The 22,000-nt window shown below is 46.0% G+C and overlaps 1 protein-coding gene across 4 annotated transcripts in view; it reads right to left on the minus strand.

Moving 5' to 3' along the window:
* Nucleotides 1-2,225: 2,225 nt before the first annotated feature.
* Nucleotides 2,226-22,000, minus strand: part of LOC121547368 (protein transport protein Sec24C-like) — a 38,983-nt gene continuing 19,208 nt past the window's right edge. For all 4 annotated transcript variants that reach the window (XM_045209863.1, XM_045209862.1, XM_041858619.2 and 1 more), the window contains 7 exons: nt 15,089-15,185; nt 10,769-11,053; nt 10,388-10,506; nt 9,908-10,087; nt 9,544-9,729; nt 9,342-9,431; nt 2,226-3,912 (listed from right to left, as the gene is read on the minus strand). In XM_045209863.1, the coding sequence (XP_045065798.1) occupies nt 3,772-3,912; nt 9,342-9,431; nt 9,544-9,729; nt 9,908-10,087; nt 10,388-10,506; nt 10,769-11,053; nt 15,089-15,185 (1,098 nt within the window). In that variant the 3' untranslated portion in view covers nt 2,226-3,771. The remainder of the gene's footprint in view (nt 3,913-9,341; nt 9,432-9,543; nt 9,730-9,907; nt 10,088-10,387; nt 10,507-10,768; nt 11,054-15,088; nt 15,186-22,000) is intronic.

A 22,000-nucleotide genomic window follows, 5' to 3' on the forward strand; every position in this document is an offset into this window, starting at 1 on the left:
AATACATGATTTACCATTCATTTTTATTGGGTACAAAATAACCTGAAACACAACCAAAACAAACAGCAAATGCATCCAAAAAGTTTGTAGTCACAACCTCGATGTAATCATTGCATGCTAGGAATATGGGACCAAATACTTGACTTTTGACTACTTTAATACACATAAGGGAATTTGTCCCAATACTTTTGGTCCACTAAAATGGGTGGGGGGACTATGTACAAATATTGCTGTAATTTCTAAACGGTTCACCAGATATGGATGAAAATACCCTCAAATTAAAGCTGTCAGTCTGCACTTTAACCTGTCATTGTGTCATTTGAAATCCAAAGTGCTGGACAACAACAAGAAATTGTCACTGTCTCAATACTTTTGGCACTCAATGTATATTCATTGACACCCTTACACTTTTCTAAAATAATTCCCTACTTCTTTTAAAATAACTTTGTCTCCACACCTTATTGGATTTTCAACATTACAGAACCATTTTATTTTAGTACACTTTATTTTCTAAATTAAAATTGTAAACTTAAGACAATTGGCATTTGGCATGGACAAAATGATTGGCACCCCTGGATCTAGTACTTGGTTGCACAGCTTTTGTCAAAGATAACGGCAGACAAATGCTTCTTGTAGCCATCAATGAGCTTGCTGCACCTTTTTACTGGCAATTTGTTCCTGTCTTCAGCAGCAAACTGCTCTAATTCTTGAACGTTTGTGGGGTGTCCTACACCAACTGCTTTTTTCAGCTCTCGCCATAGGTTATGTATGTGATTCAGATCTGGACTCTTCGCTGGCCACTCCATCCTTCAACAGAGACCCAGTTTTTGGACACTGGGTTGAACATTGCACTCCAAAACACCTTGGTAATCTGCTGTTTTCATGATGTCTTGCATTTGTTCAAGGCCCCCAGTACCAGAGACAGCAAATAAACTCAACATGATCAAACCTTCCCTATTTTTGATTATAGGGAGGGTGTTATTTTCTTGAATGTTTCATTTGGTCGTTGGTAAACATAGGAAGCCCCCACTGCTGAACTTCTCAAAAACAGAGGTTTACTAATTACACAGACTCTGCGCTAACAGCTCTGGGAGAGCAAGTACAGGCAACAAGTAGAATGACCTGGCAGAATAGGCAGGCTCTAAACTGTCTTTTAGCAGAAAAAGGTGCAGTTTGTGTTATGTTTGGGGATGAGTGTTGCACCTTCATTCCCAATAATACTGCCCCAGATGGCTCATTCACTGAAGTAATGACTAAGCTTAAAGGACTACGGAAAAAAGTTAAGGACAATGCTGTCCCAATGCTGAACTTCTCAAACACCCACCTAAACAAGTCTAAATCCTGGGGAAAATGTTATCTGGACCAATGAAACAAAATTACAGCCCTTTGACTATACAGATCAGAGCTGTGTTTACGATGACCAAATGGAACATTCAATGAAAATAATACCCTCCCTACAATCAAACATGGGGGTGGTTTGATAATACTGTGGGGTTGCTTTGCTGCCTCTGGTACTGGGGGCATTGAATGTGCGCAAGGCATCTTGAAATCAGCAGGATATCTGGTGTTGAGTCCAATGTTCAACCCAGTGTCCAAAAACTTGGGTCTCCATTGAAGGATGTGGGTCTTCCAGCAGGACAAACCCAAACACACATCAAAAAGCACCCAGGAACGGTTCAAGAAGAAACGCTTGACTGTTCTGGAGTAGCCAGCCAAGAGTCCAGATCTAAATCATTATCCAAAATCTATGGTGAGAGCTGAAAACAGCAGTTGGTGGAGGGCAACCCTCAAACATTGAAGATTTAGAACAGTTTGCCGCTGGAGAGTGAGCCAAATTGCCAGTAGAAAGGCGCAGCTAGCCCATTGATGTTACAAGAAGCGTTTGTCTGCAGTTATTTTGGCCAAAGGCTGTGCAACCAAGTACTAGCTCCGGGTTGCCAATAACTTAAGTTTACAAAAATAAAATTGATTCTGCAATGTTGAAAATCCAGTAAGGTGTGGAAACCAAAAGTTCTCAATTTCACATCATTTTAGAATAGGGAATTATTTTAGAAAAGTGCAACAGTGCCAATATATTTGGCTGCAACTGTATATAGTGCACTACTTTTGTTCAGTCTTATAGGGTGCAATTTATGAGTGACAGTTTGGCTAGGAAAAGGTCCCTTAGCGTCTACTGTAACCATAGTACCAACAAGCCAATGAGAGCAGGGATGGGAGAAGCATGGCATGGTGATTCAACAATAACTTTATTAACAGTCCAGGAGGCAATGACAAAAACAAAGAGAAAAGGAAAACGTAAAATCACGGTCAGTCAGAAAGAAGGGCCATTCAACAGAGAGATGGGTCAGAGAAGAGGGCAGCACACAAACACTGTGTTAAGACATGAGAACGAAAATAAATGCAAAAGTCCATGTATCGGCGGATCCCTCTTTTCCTCTAGTTTAGAGAAATTCACCAGGATATGCCTCCAGAAACCCACACATCCACCTTCTCTCGCTCTCTCACACACACAGTAGACTATGCTGCACACCTAGCGACAGAACAAAAAGCACGACTGATTTTGTGTGAGCGTTAGCAACGGATAGGACTGACAAACCACAGCATTTGACACAGGTGTTTAAAACGGAGGATTTAATTCTGTACAGGTTATATACGTAGGTTATATATCTAAATATGAACTGAGGTTCTATAGCAGACAGTTCTCAGTGTGGGACAACTCAGAGACACAGCTGTATGTAGAGAACAGGGTCATGTTCAGCAAGGTACAACGTAGCAAAACATTCTGCTACGGAAAACAAAACAAAAGTACTTCCCTGTTTCAAATAGTTTTCTCCTGTTTCGTGCCTACTGAACATGACCATGCGACCCACTATTATTCTCATCACTTTTTCTCTGACTGACCTCAATTTTGAGAAGCACAGCCAGTCACTCCTTCCCTTCACAGACAGGACAATACAGCCAGGAAGACAAACAGGGAACAGGCATCATGTCAGAGAATGGTGTCTATCAGATACACACGTTAGTAAACAACATGATACACACACACACCTCCACCAAACAGTCTATACTGTGTGAGTGTGAGTCATAGTGGGACCCCCACACTGGTTGAAAGTTCAAACCCCTCGCCTCTTGATGATTAGATGCATAGACTTTTATTGGGAGTTTAACCTCAATCACAGATTATCTCTATACACTCCTCCCTCTCTCTTTCTCCTATTGCCTCAGTAGTGTTTGTAAAAGTCACAGAGGAAAGGGGGAGTAAGGCAATGTCAGAGAGGGAGAGAGAATAAGCCAAATAGAAAAATAATTATAGAGATGGAAAAAACAGCATTTATTTCATGTGTCATGTAGTTTAAGTCATCTTCCTTAGCTCTACTGGGTCTGAATCATACAAAAAGAGTGAGTTTCTACCAACGGGCCGGTACACCCACAACAGCCTTTCAGTGCTAGTGTTACAGACTGAACACCTACTACAATCAACAGCAACTCTCTCCCTCACACACACACACTCTCTCTCACAAATACACACACACACTCCTCCACTGGCCAGTGGATCAGCTCCAGTTGTTTTAGAGCTTGACGTTTGGAATAGTAGAGTCGTATGAGGACACACATACACGGAATCTGCCATGAGGCTGTGTATATGTCTCTGGCCTCTTGCTGACAGAGGGGGAGGGGTTAAGTTTATTAGGTAAATAAAAGAAAGCGCATCAGGGGGAGGGGGGGTTGAGAGGTGACGGGGTCAGTGTTAAAGGGTCAGAAGTCAGGGTCCTAGCTGAGTAGCTGACGGATCTCCTTGTGCATGTGACACAGGAAGTCGACGTAGGACGCTCCTCCGCTGGCGCTCTTGTCCTCGCACAGGAAGTGCTTAAAGATTAGCTCCGCCTTGTCCTCCTGCTTCACCACCATCAACTACAGACACAGAGAGAGAGAGAGAGAAAGAGATGTTAACACACACACGTTATACTTCTGTACCACAACTAGGGATCTCCACTTACTTTTTCCAACTTTCAGTTGGTGGCACAAGCACATCAATCAAATTAATTTATAAAGGCCTTTTCACATCAGCAGATGTCACAAAGTGCTTATACAGAAACCCTGCCTAAAACCCCAAACAGCACGCAATGCAGAAGCACATGATTTAGTTGATAATGATGATTGATAACAATGGGTCTGTGTCCCATAATGTGCCTGCTTTCAATACAGAACCAAGCTAATAATGACTAGCCATCTTTTAAATTAGCATGCCCTTGTGTTCTTAGATTGATTTGGATAGATTTACTGTAACATCAAAAGAAAAAGAGACGTAAATCTGGAATCTGCCAAGCCCTTAACCACGTCACGTCGGGTGAGGTTGTGTTTTCTCTAGCAGGAGGTAAGCTTGGCTTCTTATATGGTGTTGAGTAAAGCTTAAACCATGTATTTAGATTGTAGGTAGGTATTGTAGTTAGATATTGTAGGTCGTTTATTTAGGTAGTTATTGTAGGTAATTATAGGTAATTATTGTAGGTAAGTATTGTATTCAAGTGAGCCCGGTGAAGCACGAGGCTAGCTAACCTAGCGGGTAGCTACTGGTAACTTTTAGCAACGGTGGATAGTTGTTTCCAATGTTATTTCACGCTTAAGAATACCTGTAATTAAGCCAGCTAGCTACCCACCATTCAGCTGTTTTTCTAACCTCATTATCTGAAGCATTAACCGATAGAGCTAGCTAGCTAGCGGGTAGCTACTGGTAACTTTTAGCAACGGTGGATAGTTGTTTCCAATGTTATTTCACGCTTAAGAGTACCTGTAATTAAGCCAGCTAGCTACCTACCATTCAGCTGTTTTTCTAACCTCATTATCTGAAGCATTAACGTTAGGTAGTTAGTAGCTAGTGTACTTAATTACAGCTACTGATTGCAGAAAACCACCCAGACAGCTGGCGCCGGGTAAGTTTGGCTTTATGCATAGCTTGGGCTTTGTCGAGTAAGGCTTAAACTATGTATTTAGATTGTAGTTGGGTATTGTAGCTAGGCATCGTGGGTTGTTGTGGTTAGTTGTTGTATGTAGTTATTGTAGGTTACTTTTGTATTCGGCGGTGCCGGGTGTAGCACGAAGCTAGCTAGCTAACTCACATCCTGGACTAGCTGGCGAGTAGCTATTAGCAACGGTAGCAACTAAATACAATATCCTTTTAGCCAGCTACATTCGTTCGCAGCGACGCCGTTTTTCAAACAAAGTCAACACAGCAGCCATTGCTAGCTAGCCAACACTACCAGCTAGCTGTACTGTAGTAGCTAAATACAATATCTTTGTGCTAGCTAGCCAACGTTTAATTATTGCTGCGTTATGAAAGAACTAGACACGGACACGAATTATCTGTTTAGTGTGTTAACACACTATTGGTAGTTTGTTGTAACCAAGTATTGGTGCTAAATTGTGTGTTATTGGATGCTAGCATGCTAGTTAGCTATGGCGTCATAGTTAGTTAGCTGAATAAAGTAAGTTGAGTCTATTCCTTGAAACATTGAACCGCTGTAGTTTACAACAATTCAAATTTCTAAAGTGGAAGTTGGGAGAGTTTTATTCGGGTGGTTCAGTGAAACAATTATAGTTTCTGAGGTGGAAGTTGGGAGAGTTATATTTTTTTGGTGAGGGAGGCCCTGCTCTCTCCTTTCCCAGATGTTTAGTTCATTTCATTCCGATCTCCTCTGCATTATTGTAGCCATCTGCTACAGCCTGTCAACTATGCCTCTGCCTATCCCTGTTCTCTCCTCTCCGCACAGGCTACACAAACGCCTCACACCGCGTGGCTGCTGCCTCTCTAACCTGGTGGTCCCTGCACGCACCACACACCTGGAGTTCCAGGTCTCAGGCAGCCTCTGGAACTGCCGTTCTGCTACCAACAAGGCTGACTTCATCCCAGCCTATGCTACCCTCCAGTCCCTCGACTTCCTGGCGCTGACGGAAACATGGATTACCACTGAAAACACTGCTACTCCTACTGCTCTCTCCTCGTCTGACCATGTGTTCTCGCATACCCCGAGAGCATCTGGTCAGAGGGGTGGTGGCACAGGAATCCTCATCTCTCCCAAGTGGTCATTCTCAATTTTTCCCCTAACCCATCTGTCTATCTCCTCATTTGAATTCCACGCTGTCACAGTCACTAGCCCATTTAAGCTTAATATCCTTGTCATCTATCGCCCTCCAGGTTCCCTTGGAGAGTTCATCAATGAGCTTGACGCCTTGATGAGTTCCTTTCCTGAGGATGGCTCACCCCTCACAGTTTTGGGGGATTTCAACCTCCCTACGTCTACATTTGACTCATTTCTCTCTGCCTCCTTCTTTCCACTCCTCTCCTCTTTTGACCTCACCCTCTCACCGTCCCCCCTACTCACAAGGCAGGCAATACGCTTGACTTCATCTTTACTAGATGTTGCTCTTCTACTAATCTCACTGCAACTCCCCTCCATGTCTCCGACCACTACTTTGTATCCTTTTCTCTCTCGCTCTCCTCCAACACTGCTCACTCTGCCCCTACACATATGGTAACGCGCCGCCGCAACCTTCGCTCTCTCTCTCCCACTACTCTCTCCTCTTCCATCCTATCATCTCTTCCCTCTGCTCAATCCTTCTCCCTCCAATCTCCTGATTCTGCCTCCTCAACCCTCCTCTCCTCCCTTTCTGCATCCTTTGACTCCCTGTGTCCCCTATCCTCCCGGCCGGCTCGGTCCTCCCCTCCAGCTCCGTGGCTTGATGACTCATTGCGAGCTCACAGAACAGAGCTACGGGCAGCTGAGCGGAAATGGAAGAAAACTAAACTCCCTGCCGACCTGGCATCTTTTCACTCCCTCCTCTCTACATTTTCTTCATCTGTTTCTGCTGCTAAGGCCACTTTCTACCACTCTAAATTCCAAGCATCTGCCTCTAACCCTAGGAAGCTCTTTGCCACATTCTCCTCACTGCTGAATCCTCCCCCCACCCCCCCCTCCTCCCCCTCTCTGTGGATGACTTCGTCAACCACTTTGAAAAGAAGGTTGACGACATCCGATCCTCGTTTGTTAAGTCTAATGACACTGCTGGTCCTGCTCACACTGCCCCTACCCTATGCTTTGACTTCTTTCTCCCCTCTCTCTCCAGATAAAATCTTGCGACTTGTGACTGCAGGCCGCCCAACAACCTGCCCGCTTGACCCCATCCCCTCCTCTCTTCTCCAGACCATCTCCGGTGACCTTCTCCCCTACCTCACCTCGCTGATCAACTCATCCTTGACCGCTGGCTATGTCCCTTCCGTCTTCAAGAGAGCGAGAGTTGCACCCCTTCTCAAAAAACCAACACTCGATCCCACTGATGTCAACAACTACAGACCAGTATCCCTTCTTTCTTTTCTTTCCAAAACTATTGAGCGTGCCGTCTTTAGCCAACTCTCTTGCTATCTCTCTCAGAATGACCTTCTTGATCCAAACCAGTCAGGTTTCAGGACTGGTCATTCAACTGAGACTGCTCTTCTCTGTGTCACGGAGGCTCTCCGCACTGCTAAAGCTAACTCTTTCTCCTCTGCTCTTGTCCTTCTAGACCTGTCTGCTGCCTTTGATACTGTGAACCATCAGATCCTCCTCTCCACCCTCTCCGAGCTGGGCATCTCCGGCGCGGCTCACTCCTGGATTGCGTCCTACCTGACCGGTCGCTCCTACCAAGTGGCGTGGCGAGAAGCTGTCTCCGCACCACGTGCTCTCACCACTGGTGTCCCCCAGGGCTCAGTTCTAGGCCCTCTCCTTTTCTCCCTATACACCAAGTCACTTGGCTCTGTCATATCCTCACATGGCCTCTCCTATCATTGCTACGCTGACGATGCACAACTAATCTTCTCCTTTCCCCCTTCTGATAACCAGGTGGCGAATCGCATCTCTGCATGTCTGGCAGACATATCAGTATGGATGACGGATCACCACCTCAAGCTGAACCCTGGCAAGACGGAGCTGCTCTTCCTCCCGGGGAAGGACTGCCCGTTCCATGATCTCGCCATCACGGTTGACAACTCCGTTGTGTCCTCCTCCCAGAGTGTGAAGAGCCTTGGCGTGACCCTGGACAACACCCTGTCGTTCTCCGCTAACATCAAGGCGGTGACCCGATCCTGCAGGTTCATGCTCTACAACATTCGGAGAGTACGACCCTGCCTTACACAGGAAGCGGCACAGGTCCTAATCCAGGCACTTGTCATCTCCCGTCTGGATTACTGCAACTCGCTGTTGGCTGGGCTCCCTGCCTGTGCCATTAAACCCCTACAACTCATCCAGAATGCCGCAGCCCGTCTGGTGTTCAACCTTCAAGTTCTCTCACGTCACCCCCCTCCTCCGCACACTCCACTGGCTTCCAGTTGAAGCTCGCATCCGTTACAAGACCATGGTGCTTGCCTATGGAGCTGTGAGGGGAACGGCACCTCCGTACCTTCAGGCTCTGATCAGTCCCTACACCCAAATGAGGGCATTGCGTTCATCCACCTCTGGCCTGCTGGCTCCCCTTCCTCTGCGGAAGCATAGTTCCCGCTCAGCCCAGTCAAAACTGTTCGCTGCTCTGGCACCCCAATGGTGGAACAAGCTCCCTCACGACGCCAGGACAGCGGAGTCACTCACCACCTTCCGGAGACATTTGAAACCCCACCTCTTTAAGGAATACCTGGGATAGGATAAAGTTCTTGCTCGTAAGCAGGAATCAGGAGGATAGAGTTATGGTCAGATTTGCCAAATGGAGGGCGAGAGAGAGCTTTGTATGCGTCTCTGTGTGTGGAGTAAAGGTGATCTAGAGTTTTTTCGCCTCTAGTTGTACAGGTGACATGCTGGTAGAAATTAGGTAAGAGATTTCAGTTTTCCTGCATTAAATAGACAGCTTTCTCCAAACACAAACACACCACCAATGAAGTTCGTCCATGTAGTAGTTAGTCATTCTCACAAAAGGTGTAATGCATCCGCACTCGCATAAAGCTTACTTCATTTTTTTATTCTTCTGGGAGAGCACGAGAGTCCCCTTTTGAGTCTCACCATTTGAGATGTTGAAGAGTTATGGAGGGGTTACTGTATCATGTTTTAAAACGAGATTTAAGTTTTTGAATAAATCATGATGATAAAAAAAGGTAATTGTGAACCAAAAACTAATGTGACCAGGTAAAAAACGAATTACTGGTTCCCTTGCGACCAATTAAAAATGTGTGTTGCACTGCCAAGTCAAACGGTCGCAAACGTGACTGTTTTGGTCGCAGTATCGAACCCTGACAACACAGAGATAGAGATGGAAAGATACAGAGAGGGAAGAAAGAGAAGGAGAGAGAGAGACCGAGACAAAGAGATGTAGTGTAGTCTGACCTTCATGTATCGTGATCGTTGTGATCTGAAGGAGTCGATGATCTCTCGGAGTCTCTGGGAGAACGGGTTGTCCAGCTCCGGCAGATTCGTCTGGAACACATCACACACATTTAGGAGATTGCAACACACACACACACACACACACACTTAAAATCAAGACAATGATTTCTAAGAAGTTGACGTCTGTGTGTGTGTCTCTCACCATGTTGGGGTCTATTTGGCTGAAGGTGGGCGTTCCAAAGATGTTACTGAGCAGCTCCTGCTGGGCATTGGCTCCCACCCACAGGAAGAGGTGGAGCCCTGTCTCCAGGAGGTAGACTCCACCCTTCGACAGGCGCTCCTCTGAGTTACGCACTGCCATTGGCAACGACCCTCCATCCAACTTCACCTGGGATGGAAATGGACTTGATTAATATACGATTTAACATATTGATTTCACATTGATGTAATATGTTCTTACATGTTTACTTTAGCAAAGTAAGATAATGCCTTGTCATGCCAAATGAGGCTGAGTGAAGTGAATTGAGAGACAGAAAGAGAGCGAGTTGGAGAGCAGTGTCTCTCACCAGGGGCAGTAGGCGGGGATAGAAGAAGATGTGGCTCTCTGATACGTCCATACAGCCGAGCAGTTGTCTCAGGTAGGCTCTGTCGTCCAATGAGATGTCAGCTCCCGGCTGCAGCACGTCGCTCTTCAACACACAGTTCAGATAGACCGGCAGCAGCTTCATACACTCTGGTAGGATCAGCTACAAAAGGAGAGAAGACAGAGGGGAAGGGATTGAGTGTGTATATTTTTCGAGTGTGTGGGGGGTTGATGTGTGTGTGTGTGTGTGTGTGTGTGTGTGTGTGTGTGTGTGACTGACCGATCTGACTGTCATAGGAGGTGCAGTGAGTGGGTGTGTGTGTGTGTGTGTGTGTTGTTAGGGTGAATGTATAGTGTTTGTGTATAGTGTCTGAATGGTGTTGGGGTGAATGTGTGTATCATGCGTGTGTATGGGGTGTGTTTCACTGACTTGTCCAATAGGGGGTGTGTGTGAGTGACTGACCTGTCCGGCAGACGAGGGGCTGGCACAGTTCTTGCGGTAGCAGGCCAGAATCTGGGCACACTGGTTTACCATGGTGTCTCTCACTGTCTTTGTGGGGGTGTTCAATATGCTGCGGTACGCTACACACAGAGAGAAAAGGACCATTGGTTTCCATTTCCGGACATAAAGACAAGCCCTTAGTTGGTTTGAATCCTACTGGTATCAATCACATCTACAGTATATCACATCTAAAGTAGAATTAGGTGTTCGGTGAGTGGACCCCTGCTGATCTTTATACATGCTTTCTCTTAGTAACGTAATCTCGAAACATAGAACACAATTTCACTTCTATATAGATAGAGAAACAGGGGGATAGATGGATATTGAGTGTGTGATACTGACCATACTTGGAGAAGAAGTTGATGATGGTGTCCGTCTCACAATTACGGTAGAGGTCGGCGAGCTGGGAGCAGCAGTTGACCGCCATGTTGTGGACCCGCAGACGCCGCTGACCACTACAGCTGGTGTACAACACTGCGCACTGCATGAGTGCACCAGTGTCCTCGCTGAGCTTGTCGTCATGGCGGAATTCCACGGTAACTGTCTTGTCACAGTCCAGTCCTGCCAGCTCCACGTCTGTCGTATTACTCATAAAGAACGAGCCGAAGAAATCTGTCGCTCTGATACCTGGAGGAGGAGAGAAGGTTATGATGGCAGTGAACAACACCACTAGGTGAAGAGTGAGAGTGTGTACAGATAGATAGCAATAAAAACTGTACCATAGAGGCACAGAATAAGTTAGAGGAAAAACTAAAATAAATGGAGGAACTTATTCAAGAAATATCAAACGTAATATATTTTAAAAAAATAAAGCGAACTGGATGGAATATGGTGAAAAATTATTTTTTTATCGCCAACATAGAAATGCTACCAAAAATAATTTACTGAAACTTCTTACAAGTAACGGTTTCACCCATGATTCACCAAACAATATTTTGAAAGAGGAAGCGAAGTACTTTAAGCATATGTTTTCTTTTCAGTCTCCTCCATCTCCACTAACCGAAGTAAATTGTATGGATTTTTTTATATTAATAATGTAAAGTGAACAGCTGTACAGAAAGACTCATGTGAAGGTCAAATCACAGAGGAGGAACTTCTGGATGCAATTAAAGCCTTTAAGTCCGGGAAAACTCCAGTTGAGGTACACCAAACCAAATCTACGCAGACGACACAAAATGTATCTTCTCCTTTCCCCCTTCTGATAACCAGGTGGCGAATCGCATCTCTGCATGTCTGGCAGACATATCAGTGTGGATGACGGATCACCACCTCAAGCTGAACCTCGGCAAGACGGAGCTGCTCTTCCTCCCGGGGAAGGACTGCCCGTTCCATGATCTCGCCATCACGGTTGACAACTCTGTTGTGTCCTCCTCCCAGAGTGCAAAGAGCCTTGGCGTGACCCTGGACAACACCCTGTCGTTCTCCGCTAACATCAAGGCGGTGACCCGATCCTGTAGGTTCACGCTCTACAACATTCGCAGAGTACGACCCTGCCTTACACAGGAAGCGGCACAGGTCCTAATCCAGGCACTTGTCATCTCCCGTCTGGATTACTGCAACTCGCTGTTGGCTGGGCTCCCTGCCTGTGCCATTAAACCCCTACAACTCATCCAGAACGCTGCAGCCCGTCTGGTGTTCAACCTTCCGAAGTTCTCTCACGTCACCCCGCTCCTCCGCACACTCCACTGGCTTCCAGTTGAAGCTCGCATCTGCTACAAGACCATGGTGCTTGCCTACGGAGCTGTGAGGGGAACGGCACCTCCGTACCTTCAGGCTCTGATCAGTCCCTACACCCAAATGAGGGCATTGCGTTCATCCACCTCTGGCCTGCTGGCCCCCCTACCTCTGCGGAAGCACAGTTCCCGCTCAGCCCAGTCAAAACTGTTCGCTGCTCTGGCACCCCAATGGTGGAACAAGCTCCCTCACGACGCCAGGACAGCGGAGTCACTCACCACCTTCCGGAGACACTTGAAACCCCACCTCTTTAAGGAATACCTGGGATAGGATAAAGTAATCCTTCTACCCCCCCTTACCCCACCCCCCCAAAAAATATATATATATTGTAAAGTGGTTGTCCCACTGGCTATCATAAGGTGAATGCACCAATTTGTAAGTCGCTCTGGATAAGAGCGTCTGCTAAATGACGAAAATGTAAAAATATGAATGTAAAAAATTTAAAAGTTATGTATAGTAACCCTAGGTGTAAAATACTAAATAATGTCTACTTCTCAGAAAGTATTAAACTGTCAAGAGGAGTAAAGCAAGGTTTTCCACTATAGGCATATCTATTTATTATGGCCATCGAAATGTTAGCTATTAAAATCAGATCTCAAATATACTAATTGATTAAGAAAATAAATATTTTTTGAATACATGACATAAATAGGACTGGTGGAGTTGTCACACATGCAGCTAACAAAAATATATAGAAATGTCTGCTTCAATGGCACATGGTTTATGAGCTGATATACAAAACGCCGCCGGATTCAAAACTTAGAATTTTCCAATTTAAATAATGCAACATTTTTGCAACCAATAGAATGTTATATACAGTGGGTATAAAAGTCACCACCCCTTTCAAAATGTTCACCTTTTGTTGCCTTACAGCCTGAAATGAAAACACATAAAATCAGACCTTTTCCGGCTTTATTTACACAGTAACCCACAATATCCAAGCGAAAAAAATTCTCTAATCTGAAAATGTATTACAATTAAAAGTAAAATACCCTATTTGGATAAGTGAACACCCCTCTGAGTTAATACTTGGTGGAACCAACTTTTGCTTGAATTACAGCCATGATTCTCTTTGAATACATCTCTACTAAGTTTAAGCCTGTGTTGTTGTCCATTAGTTTACTCCAATCAGGGGAAGGGTTGTAGGGTTAGGGGAACATAATAAAGGAAAATATATGAAGAAAGAATAGATGTATACCAAAAAAATATATGGGGGATTGTAAATGATGCAGACAATTATATTGATGTAAGCTACAATATACAGTGGGGGAAAAAAGTATTTAGTCAGCCACCAATTGTGCAAGTTCTCCCACTTAAAAAGATGAGAGAGGCCTGTAATTTTCATCATAGGTACACGTCAACTATGACAGACAAAATGAGAATTTTTTTTCCAGAAAATCACATTGTAGGATTTTTAATGAATTTATTTGCAAATTATGGTGGAAAATAAGTATTTGGTCAATAACAAAAGTTTCTCAATACTTTGTTATATACCCTTTGTTGGCAATGACACAGGTCAAACGTTGCTGGTATTTTGGCCCATTCCTCCATGTAGATCTCCTCTAGAGCAGTGATGTTTTGGGGCTGTCGCTGGGCAACACGGACTTTCAACTCCCTCCAAAGATTTTCTATGGGGTTGAGATCTGGAGACTGGCTAGGCCACTCCAGGACCTTGAAATGCTTCTTACGAAGCCACTCCTTCGTTGCCCGGGCGGTGTGTTTGGGATCATTGTCATGCTGAAAGACCCAGCCACGTTTCATCTTCAATGCCCTTGCTGATGGAAGGAGGTTTTCACTCAAAATCTCACGATACATGGCCCCATTCATTCTTTCCTTTACACGGATCAGTCGTCCTGGTCCCTTTGCAGAAAAAACAGCCCCAAAGCATGATGTTTCCACCCCCATGCTTCACAGTCGGGTATGGTGTTCTTTGGATGCAACTCAGCATTCTTTGTCCTCCAAACACGACGAGTTGAGTTTTTACCAAAAAAGTTCTATTTTGGTTTCATCTGACCATATGACATTCTCCCAATCCTCTTCTGGATCATCCAAATGCACTCTAGCAAACTTCAGACGGGCCTGGACATGTACTGGCTTAAGCAGGGGGACACGTCTGTCACTGCAGGATTTGAGTCCATGGCGGCGTAGTGTGTTACTGATGGTAGGCTTTGTTACTTTGGTCCCAGCTCTCTGCAGGTCATTCACTAGGTCCCCCCGTGTGGTTCTGGGATTTTTGCTCACCGTTCTTGTGATCATTTTGACCCCACGGGGTGAGATCTTGCGTGGAGCCCCAGATTGAGGGAGATTATCAGTGGTCTTGTATGTCTTCCATTTCCTAATAATTGCTCCCACAGTTGATTTCTTCAAACCAAGCTGCTTACATATTGCAGATTCAGTCTTCCCAGCCTGGTGCAGGTCTACAATTTTGTTTCTGGTGTCCTTTGACAGCTCTTTGGTCTTGGCCATAGTGGAGTTTGGAGTGTGACTGTTTGAGGTTGTGGACAGGTGTCTTTTATACTGATAACAAGTTCAAACAGGTGCCATTAATACAGGTAACGAGTGGAGGACAGAGGAGCCTCTTAAAGAAGAAGTTACAGGTCTGTGAGAGCCAGAAATCTTGCTTGTTTGTAGGTGACCAAATACTTATTTTCCACCATAATTTGCAAATAAATTCATTAAAAATCCTACAATGTGATTTTCCTGATTTTTTTCCCTCAATTTGTCTGTCATAGTTGACGTGTACCTATGATGAAAATTACAGGCCTCTCTCATCTTTTTAAGTGGGAGAACTTGCACAATTGGTGGCTGACTAAATACTTTTCCCCCCCACTGTATCAGCAATATTAAAGCTGATCTACCCCACCAAAAAAAAAAATTGTGAGTGTGTGAGCGAGAGAAAGTGTGTGAGAGCGTGATGAAGACACTTACCTGTGCTGGTTCGGACCCTCATGACAGCGTCGAAGCCCATCGGCTTCTGAACGTCTCGCCGCAGATCATTCAGGAACCGCTCACGGTCCGTCTTGGCCTGACACGGACCACACACACAGAGTGAGTGAGTGAAGGCAGGTAACAGGTGAAGGGTGGACTTGGTTACACCCAAACGAGCCCCGCCACGTTGCAAAATAAATGTACTCATAAATGTTATTCAATCATTTCATCCACACCGCTCGTGCACGTCGAAGACGTAGCCAGATGGTAAAATAGAACATGGTTCCATTTGAGAACCTTGACGCACTGCAAGTCCCACCTCTCCCATCTAATCATTGGTTTCAGGAGCATACAAACCCATGTGGGTATTTCAAAGATGAACAAGGAGAGATGAATGGTAGATAACTAGGGCTGTGGTGGTCATGACATTTTTTTCAGCCGGTTATGGTCTCGAAAATGACTGCTGGTCTCACTGTAATTTACCATGAATTAACATAAACATGTTTAGCATCTCCAGGCCTCCAAGCACACAAGCCGCATACAAGCCGCTGATGCACGCCTTTGGAAAATCTACATAAAAAAGTATAATAAATCCATGTAATATATGCCATCAAAATAAATCCATTTATTTTAGGCAGGTCTAAAGAAACATATTTTTCCCCATTCCGGAGCGAGTGCGCATATGAAGTGCCTATGTTGACCATAAAAGTGATAGTTTGAAACAGGTCCTATACGCTAGGAGGGTGGTGCAGCTGCACCGTCTATGGGGGGGGAAGCCCGGTCAGCCCTCTCTCTGAGCGGAGAGAGAATTGGCGGGCATGCGCAGTGTCAAACTAGGTACAAGGCACGATAGACAGGGGATACAGACTACAATTCGCTGTCACCCCTCTTCGATTCAAGGGAATTATATACACTCAGGCTCAGGGGGAATCAGCGCGTGTACTCCGGGAGGAAATCACATCGCTAATAGGGAAAAGGGCAATAAGAATTGTTCCTCCCGAGCAAAGACACTGCGGTTTTCCTGGTTCCAAAAAAGGGACCGGCATACGCCCCATCCTAGATCTACGTGCTCTGAACAGGCACATGAGAAAATCCATGTTCAGAATGTTGACACACACTGCTCTGCTACGTTCCGTGCGCCCAGGCGATTGGTTCGTACCCGTCGACCTGAAGGACGCTTACTTTCACATCTCAATATACCCTCCTCACAGGAAATTTCTCAGATTCGCTTTTCAAGGCGTAATCTACGAATTTCTGGTGCTCCCTTTCGGCCTCTCACGGTCACCTCGTGTTTTTACGAAGTGTACCGAGGCAGCCATAGCCCCACTCAGAGAGAGGGGCATTCGGCTGATGACGTACAGTGGCTTGCGAAAGTATTCACCCCCTTTGCATTTTTCCTATTTTGTTACCTTGCAACCTGGAATTAAAATTGATTTTTGGGGGGTTTGTATCATTTGATTTACACAACATGCCTACCACTTTGAAGATGCAAAATAATTTTTCTTGTGAAACAAACAACAAATAAGACAAAAATAAAAATACAACTGCTCCAGCTCCTTCAAGTTGGATGGGTTCCGCTGGTGTACAGCAATCTTTAAGTCATACCACAGATTCTCAATTGGATTGAGGCCTAGGCTTTGACTTGGCCATTCCAGTGTTGCTTTAGCAGTATGATTAGGGTCATTGTCCTTCTGGAAGGTGAACCTCCGTCCCAGTCTCAAATCTCTGGAAGAATTTCCCTGTATTTAGCGCCATCCATCATTCCTTCAATTCTGACCGGTTTCCCAGTCCCTGCCGATGAAAAACATCCCCACAGCATGATGCTGCCACCACCATGCTTCATTGTGGGGATGGTGTTCTCGGGGTGATGAGAGGTGTTGGGGTTTGCGCCAGACATAGCGTTTCCTTGATGGCCAAAAAGCTCAATTTTAGTCTAATCTGACCAGAGTACCTTCTTCCATATGTTTGGGGAGTCTCCCACATGCCTTTTGGCGAACACCAAACGTGTTTGCTTATTTTTTTCTTTAAGCAATGGCTTTTTTCTGGCCACTCTCCCGTAAAGCCCAGCTCTGGAGTGTACGGCTTAAAGTGGTCATATGGACAGATACTCCAACCGCCGATGTGGCGCTTTGCAGCTCCTTCAGGGTTATCTTTGGTCTCTTTGTTGCCTCTCTGATTAATGCCCTCCTTGCCTGGTCCATGAGTTTTGGTGGGCGGCCCTCTCTTGGCAGGTTTGTTGTGGTGCCATATTCTTTCCATTTTTTAATAATGGATTTAAAAATGGTGCTCCGTGGGATGTTCAAAGTTCCGGATATTTTTTTATGACCCAACCCTGATCTGTACTTCTCCACAACTTTGTCCCTGACCTGTTTGGAGAGCTCCTTGGTCTTCATGGTGCCGCTTGCTTGGTGGTGCCCCTTGTTTAGTGGTGTTGCAGACTCTGGGGCCTTTCAGAACAGGTGTATATATTCTGAGATCATGTGACACTTAGATTGCACAAGATTGGTTGCACCAGATCTTATTTATGGGCTTCATAGCAAAGGGGGCGAATACATCAGCAAGCACAACTTTTCCGTTATTTATTTTTTATAATTCTTTTAAACAAGTAATTTTTTTAATTTCACTTCACCAATTTGGACTATTTTGTGTATGTCCATTACATGAAATCCAAATAAAAATCCATTTAAATTACAGGTTGTAATGAACAAAACAGGAAAAACGGCAAGGGGGATGAATACTTTTGCAAGGCACTCATAGACGATTGGCTGCTGTGCGCGCAATCGAGACAAGAGGTCTTAGAACACAGTCAACTACTCTTCGAACACCTGACATTTCTAGGTTTCAGAATAAACACAGTAAAGAGCGTTCCGATTCCCACGCAGACAATCTCTTTCCTAGGTTTAATCCTGGATTCTGGATTAAAGTCGTTCATCCCATTTCTGGAGGGTCGTCATGTTCTAGTCAGAACAGAGAATACCACTGTTGTGGCTATACAGTACCAAGTTAGCTAGCTGAATAAACTAAGTTAGAGTCTATTCCAAGAAAACATTGAACCGCTGTAGTTTACAACAATTATAATTTCTAAAGTGGAAGTTGGGAGAGTTATATTTGAGTGTTTCAGTGAAACGTAAGTGAGGGAGGCCCCGCTCTCTCGCTTTCCCAGATGTTTAGTTCATTTCATTCCGATCTCCTTTGCATTATTGTAGCCTTTTTCTGTAGCCTGTCAACTATGTGTCTGTCTATCCCTGTCCTCTCCTCTCTGCACAGGCCATACAAACGCTTCACACCGTGTGGCTGCTGCCACTCTAATCTGGTGGTCCCTGCGCGCACGACCCACGTGGAGTTCCAGGTTTCCGGCAGACTCTGGAACTGCCGTTCTGCAGCCAACAAGGCAGAGTTAATCTCAGCCTATGCTACCCTCCAGTCCCTCGACTTCTTGGTGCTGACGGCAACATGGATTACCACAGAAAACACTGCTACTCCTACTGCTCTTTCCTCGTCTGACCATGTGTTCTCGCATACCCCGAGAGCATCTGGTCAGCGCGGCGGTGGCACAGGAATCCTCATCTCTACCAAGTGGACATTCTCTCTTTTTCCCCTGACCCATCTGTCTATCTCCTCATTTGAATTCCATGCTGTCCCAGTCACTAGCCCATTCAAGCTTAACATCCTTATCATTTATCGCCCTCCAGGTTCACTTGGAGAGTTCATCAATGATCTTGACGCCTTGATAAGTTCCTTTCCTGAGGATGGCTCACCCCTCACAGTTCTGGGTGACTTTAACCTCTCTACGTCTGCCTTTGACTCATTTCTCTCTGCCTCCTTCTTTCCACTCCTTTCCTCTTTTGACCTCACCCTCTCACCGTCCCCTCCTACTCACAAGGCAGGCAATACGCTTGACCTCATCTTTACTAGATGCTGTTCTTCTACTAATCTCACTGCAACTCCCCTCCAAGTCTCCGACCACTACTTTGTATCCTTTTCTCTCTCGCTCTCCTCCAACACTACTCACTCTGCCCCTACTCAGATGGTAATGTGCCGTCGCAACCTTCGCTCTCTCTCTCCCGCTACTCTCTCCTCTTCCATCCTATCATCTCTTCCCTCTGCTAAATCCTTCCCCCTCCGATCTCCTGATTCTGCCTCCTCAACCCTCCTCTCCTCCCTTTCTGCATCTTTTGACTCTCTATGTCCCCTATCCTCCCGGCCGGCTCGGTCCTCCCCTCCTGCTCCGTGGATTGCAGACTCATTGCGAACTCACAGAAGAGGGCTCCGGGCAGCCGAGCGGAAATGAAGGAAAACTAGACTCCCTGCGGACCAGTCATCTTTTCACTCCCTCCTCTCTACATTCTCTTCCTCTGTTTCCGCTGCTAAAGCCACTTTCTACCACTCTAAATTTCAAGCCTCTGCCTCTAACCCTAGGAAGCTCTTTGCCACCTTCTCCTCCCTGCTGAATCCTCCCCCCTCTCTGTGGATGACTTTGTCAACCATTTTGAAAAGAAGGTTGACGACATCCGATCCTCATTTATTAAGTCAAATGACACCGCTGGTCCTGCTCACACTGCCCTACCCTATGCTTTGACTTCTTTCTCCCCTCTCTCTCCAGATGAAATCTTGCGACTTGTGACGGCCGGCCGCCCAAAAACCTGCCCGCTTGACCCTATCCCCTCCTCTCTTCTCCAGACCATTTCCGGAGACCTTCTCCCTTACCTCACCTCGCTCATCAACTCATCCTTGACCGTTGGCCATGTCCCTTCCGTCTTCAAGAGAGCGAGAGTTGCACCCCTCAAAAAACCTACACTCGATCCCTCCAGTATCCCTTCTTTCTTTTCTCTCCAAAACTCTTGAGCGTGACGTCTCTAGCCAACTCTCCTGCTATCTCTCTCAGAATGACCTTCTTGATCCAAACCAGTCAGGTTTCAAGACTGGTCATTCAACTGAGACTGCTCTTCTCTGTGTCACGGAGGCTCTCCGCACTGCTAAAGCTAACTCTCTCTCCTCTGCTCTTATCCTTCTAGACCTATCCGCTGCCTTTGATACTGTGAACCATCAGATCCTCCTCTCCACCCTCTCCGAGTTGGGCATCTCCGGCGCTGCTCACTCTTGGATTACGTCCTACCTGACCGGTCGCTCCTACCAGGTGGCGTGGCGAGAATCTGTCTCCGCACCACGTGCTCTCACCACTGGTGTCCCCCAGGGCTCAGTTCTAGGCCCTCTCCTATTCTCTCTATACACCAAGTCACTTGGCTCTGTCATATCCTCACATGGTCTCTCCTATCATTGCTACGCAGACGACACACAATTACTTTTCTCCTTTCCGATAACCAAGTGGCGAATCGCATCTCTGCATGTCTGGCAGACATATCAGTGTGGATGTCGGATCACCACCTCAAGCTGAACCTCGGCAAGACGGAGCTGCTCTTCCTCCCGGGGAAGGACTGCCCGCTCCATGATCTCGCCATCACGGTTGACAACTCTATTGTGTCCTCCACCCAGAGTGCAAAGAACCTTGGCGTGACCCTGGACAACACCCTGTCTTTCTCCGCTAACATCAAAGCGGTGACCCGATCCTGCAGGTTCATGCTCTACAACATTCGCAGAGTACGACCCTACCTTACACAGAAAGTGGCACAGGTCCTAATCCAGGCACTTGTCATCTCCCGTCTGGATTACTGCAACTCGCTGTTGGCTGGGCTCCCTGTCTGTGCCATTAAACCCCTACAACTTATCCAGAACGCTGCAGCCCGTCTGGTGTTCAACCTTCCGAAGTTCTCTCATGTCACCCTGCTCCTCTGCACACTCCACTGGCTTCCAGTTGAGGCTCGCATCTACTACAAGACCATGGTGCTTGCCTATGGAGCTGTGAGGGGAACGGCACCTCCTTACCTTCAGGCTCTGATCCTACACCCAAACGAGGGCACTACGTTCATCCACCTCTGGCCTGCTAGCTCCCCTACCTCTACGGAAGCACAGTTCCCGCTCAGCCCAGTCAAAGCTATTCGCTGCTCTGGCACCCCAATGGTGGAACAAGCTCCCCCACGACGCCAGGACAGCGGAGTCACTGACCACCTTCCGGAAACACTTGAAACCCTACCTCTTTAAGGAATACCTGGAATAGTATAAAGTAATCCTTCTTCCCCCACAAAAAAATAAGAAAATAAATGTTTTTTTTTTTTATATCATAACAAAAAAGTGGTTGTCCCACTGGCTATGATAAGTCGAATGCACCAATTTGTAAGTCGCTCTGGATAAGAGCGTCTTCTAAATGATGTAAATGTAAATGTTTTCTATGCTCTATGCCAACAGCCTTTTGAGATCAAGTGGAGCTGAAGATGCTTTCATTTATGACCGCGATATTACTAGCATTGGCCTCCGCCAAGTGTGTAAGTGACATTCACACACTCTCGGTGCACTCATCATGTGCACAATTTGCACCTGGTAACAATAGGGTATCATTGAGGCTTAACCCCACCTTAATCCCTAAGATGATTAACCCATCTTTGACGTGTCTTCCTCTGGAGCTGGTAGCTTGTTTATCCCCCACCGTTTTCCTCTCCGGAACATCAACGGTTGCATATGTTGTGCCCAGTACGCACTCTGCGCATCTACATGGACAGGATTAAGGGATTTAGTTGTTTGTTTCCTGGGCAAAACCTCACACAGGTAAAGCGCTCACTAAACATTGCCTCTCCCACTGGATAGTGGGGGCTATTGCTTTGGCCTACACAAGTAAGGGTCTTTAGTCTCCTTCTGGCCTACGGGCTCATTCCACTAGAGGAATGGCTACGTCCTGGGCTTTATTTAAGGCCATATCTATCCAAAATATTTGCTCAGCAGCGAGTTGGGCTTTATGTCACGGCACCTACCCTGGCGCATACTGTTTTACGTGTAGGATCTTCTGAGGGGCAAAGCCCA

Source organism: Coregonus clupeaformis, chromosome 31 (assembly GCF_020615455.1).
Source record: "Coregonus clupeaformis isolate EN_2021a chromosome 31, ASM2061545v1, whole genome shotgun sequence".
In the NCBI taxonomy this organism is placed as follows: domain Eukaryota; kingdom Metazoa; phylum Chordata; class Actinopteri; order Salmoniformes; family Salmonidae; genus Coregonus; species Coregonus clupeaformis.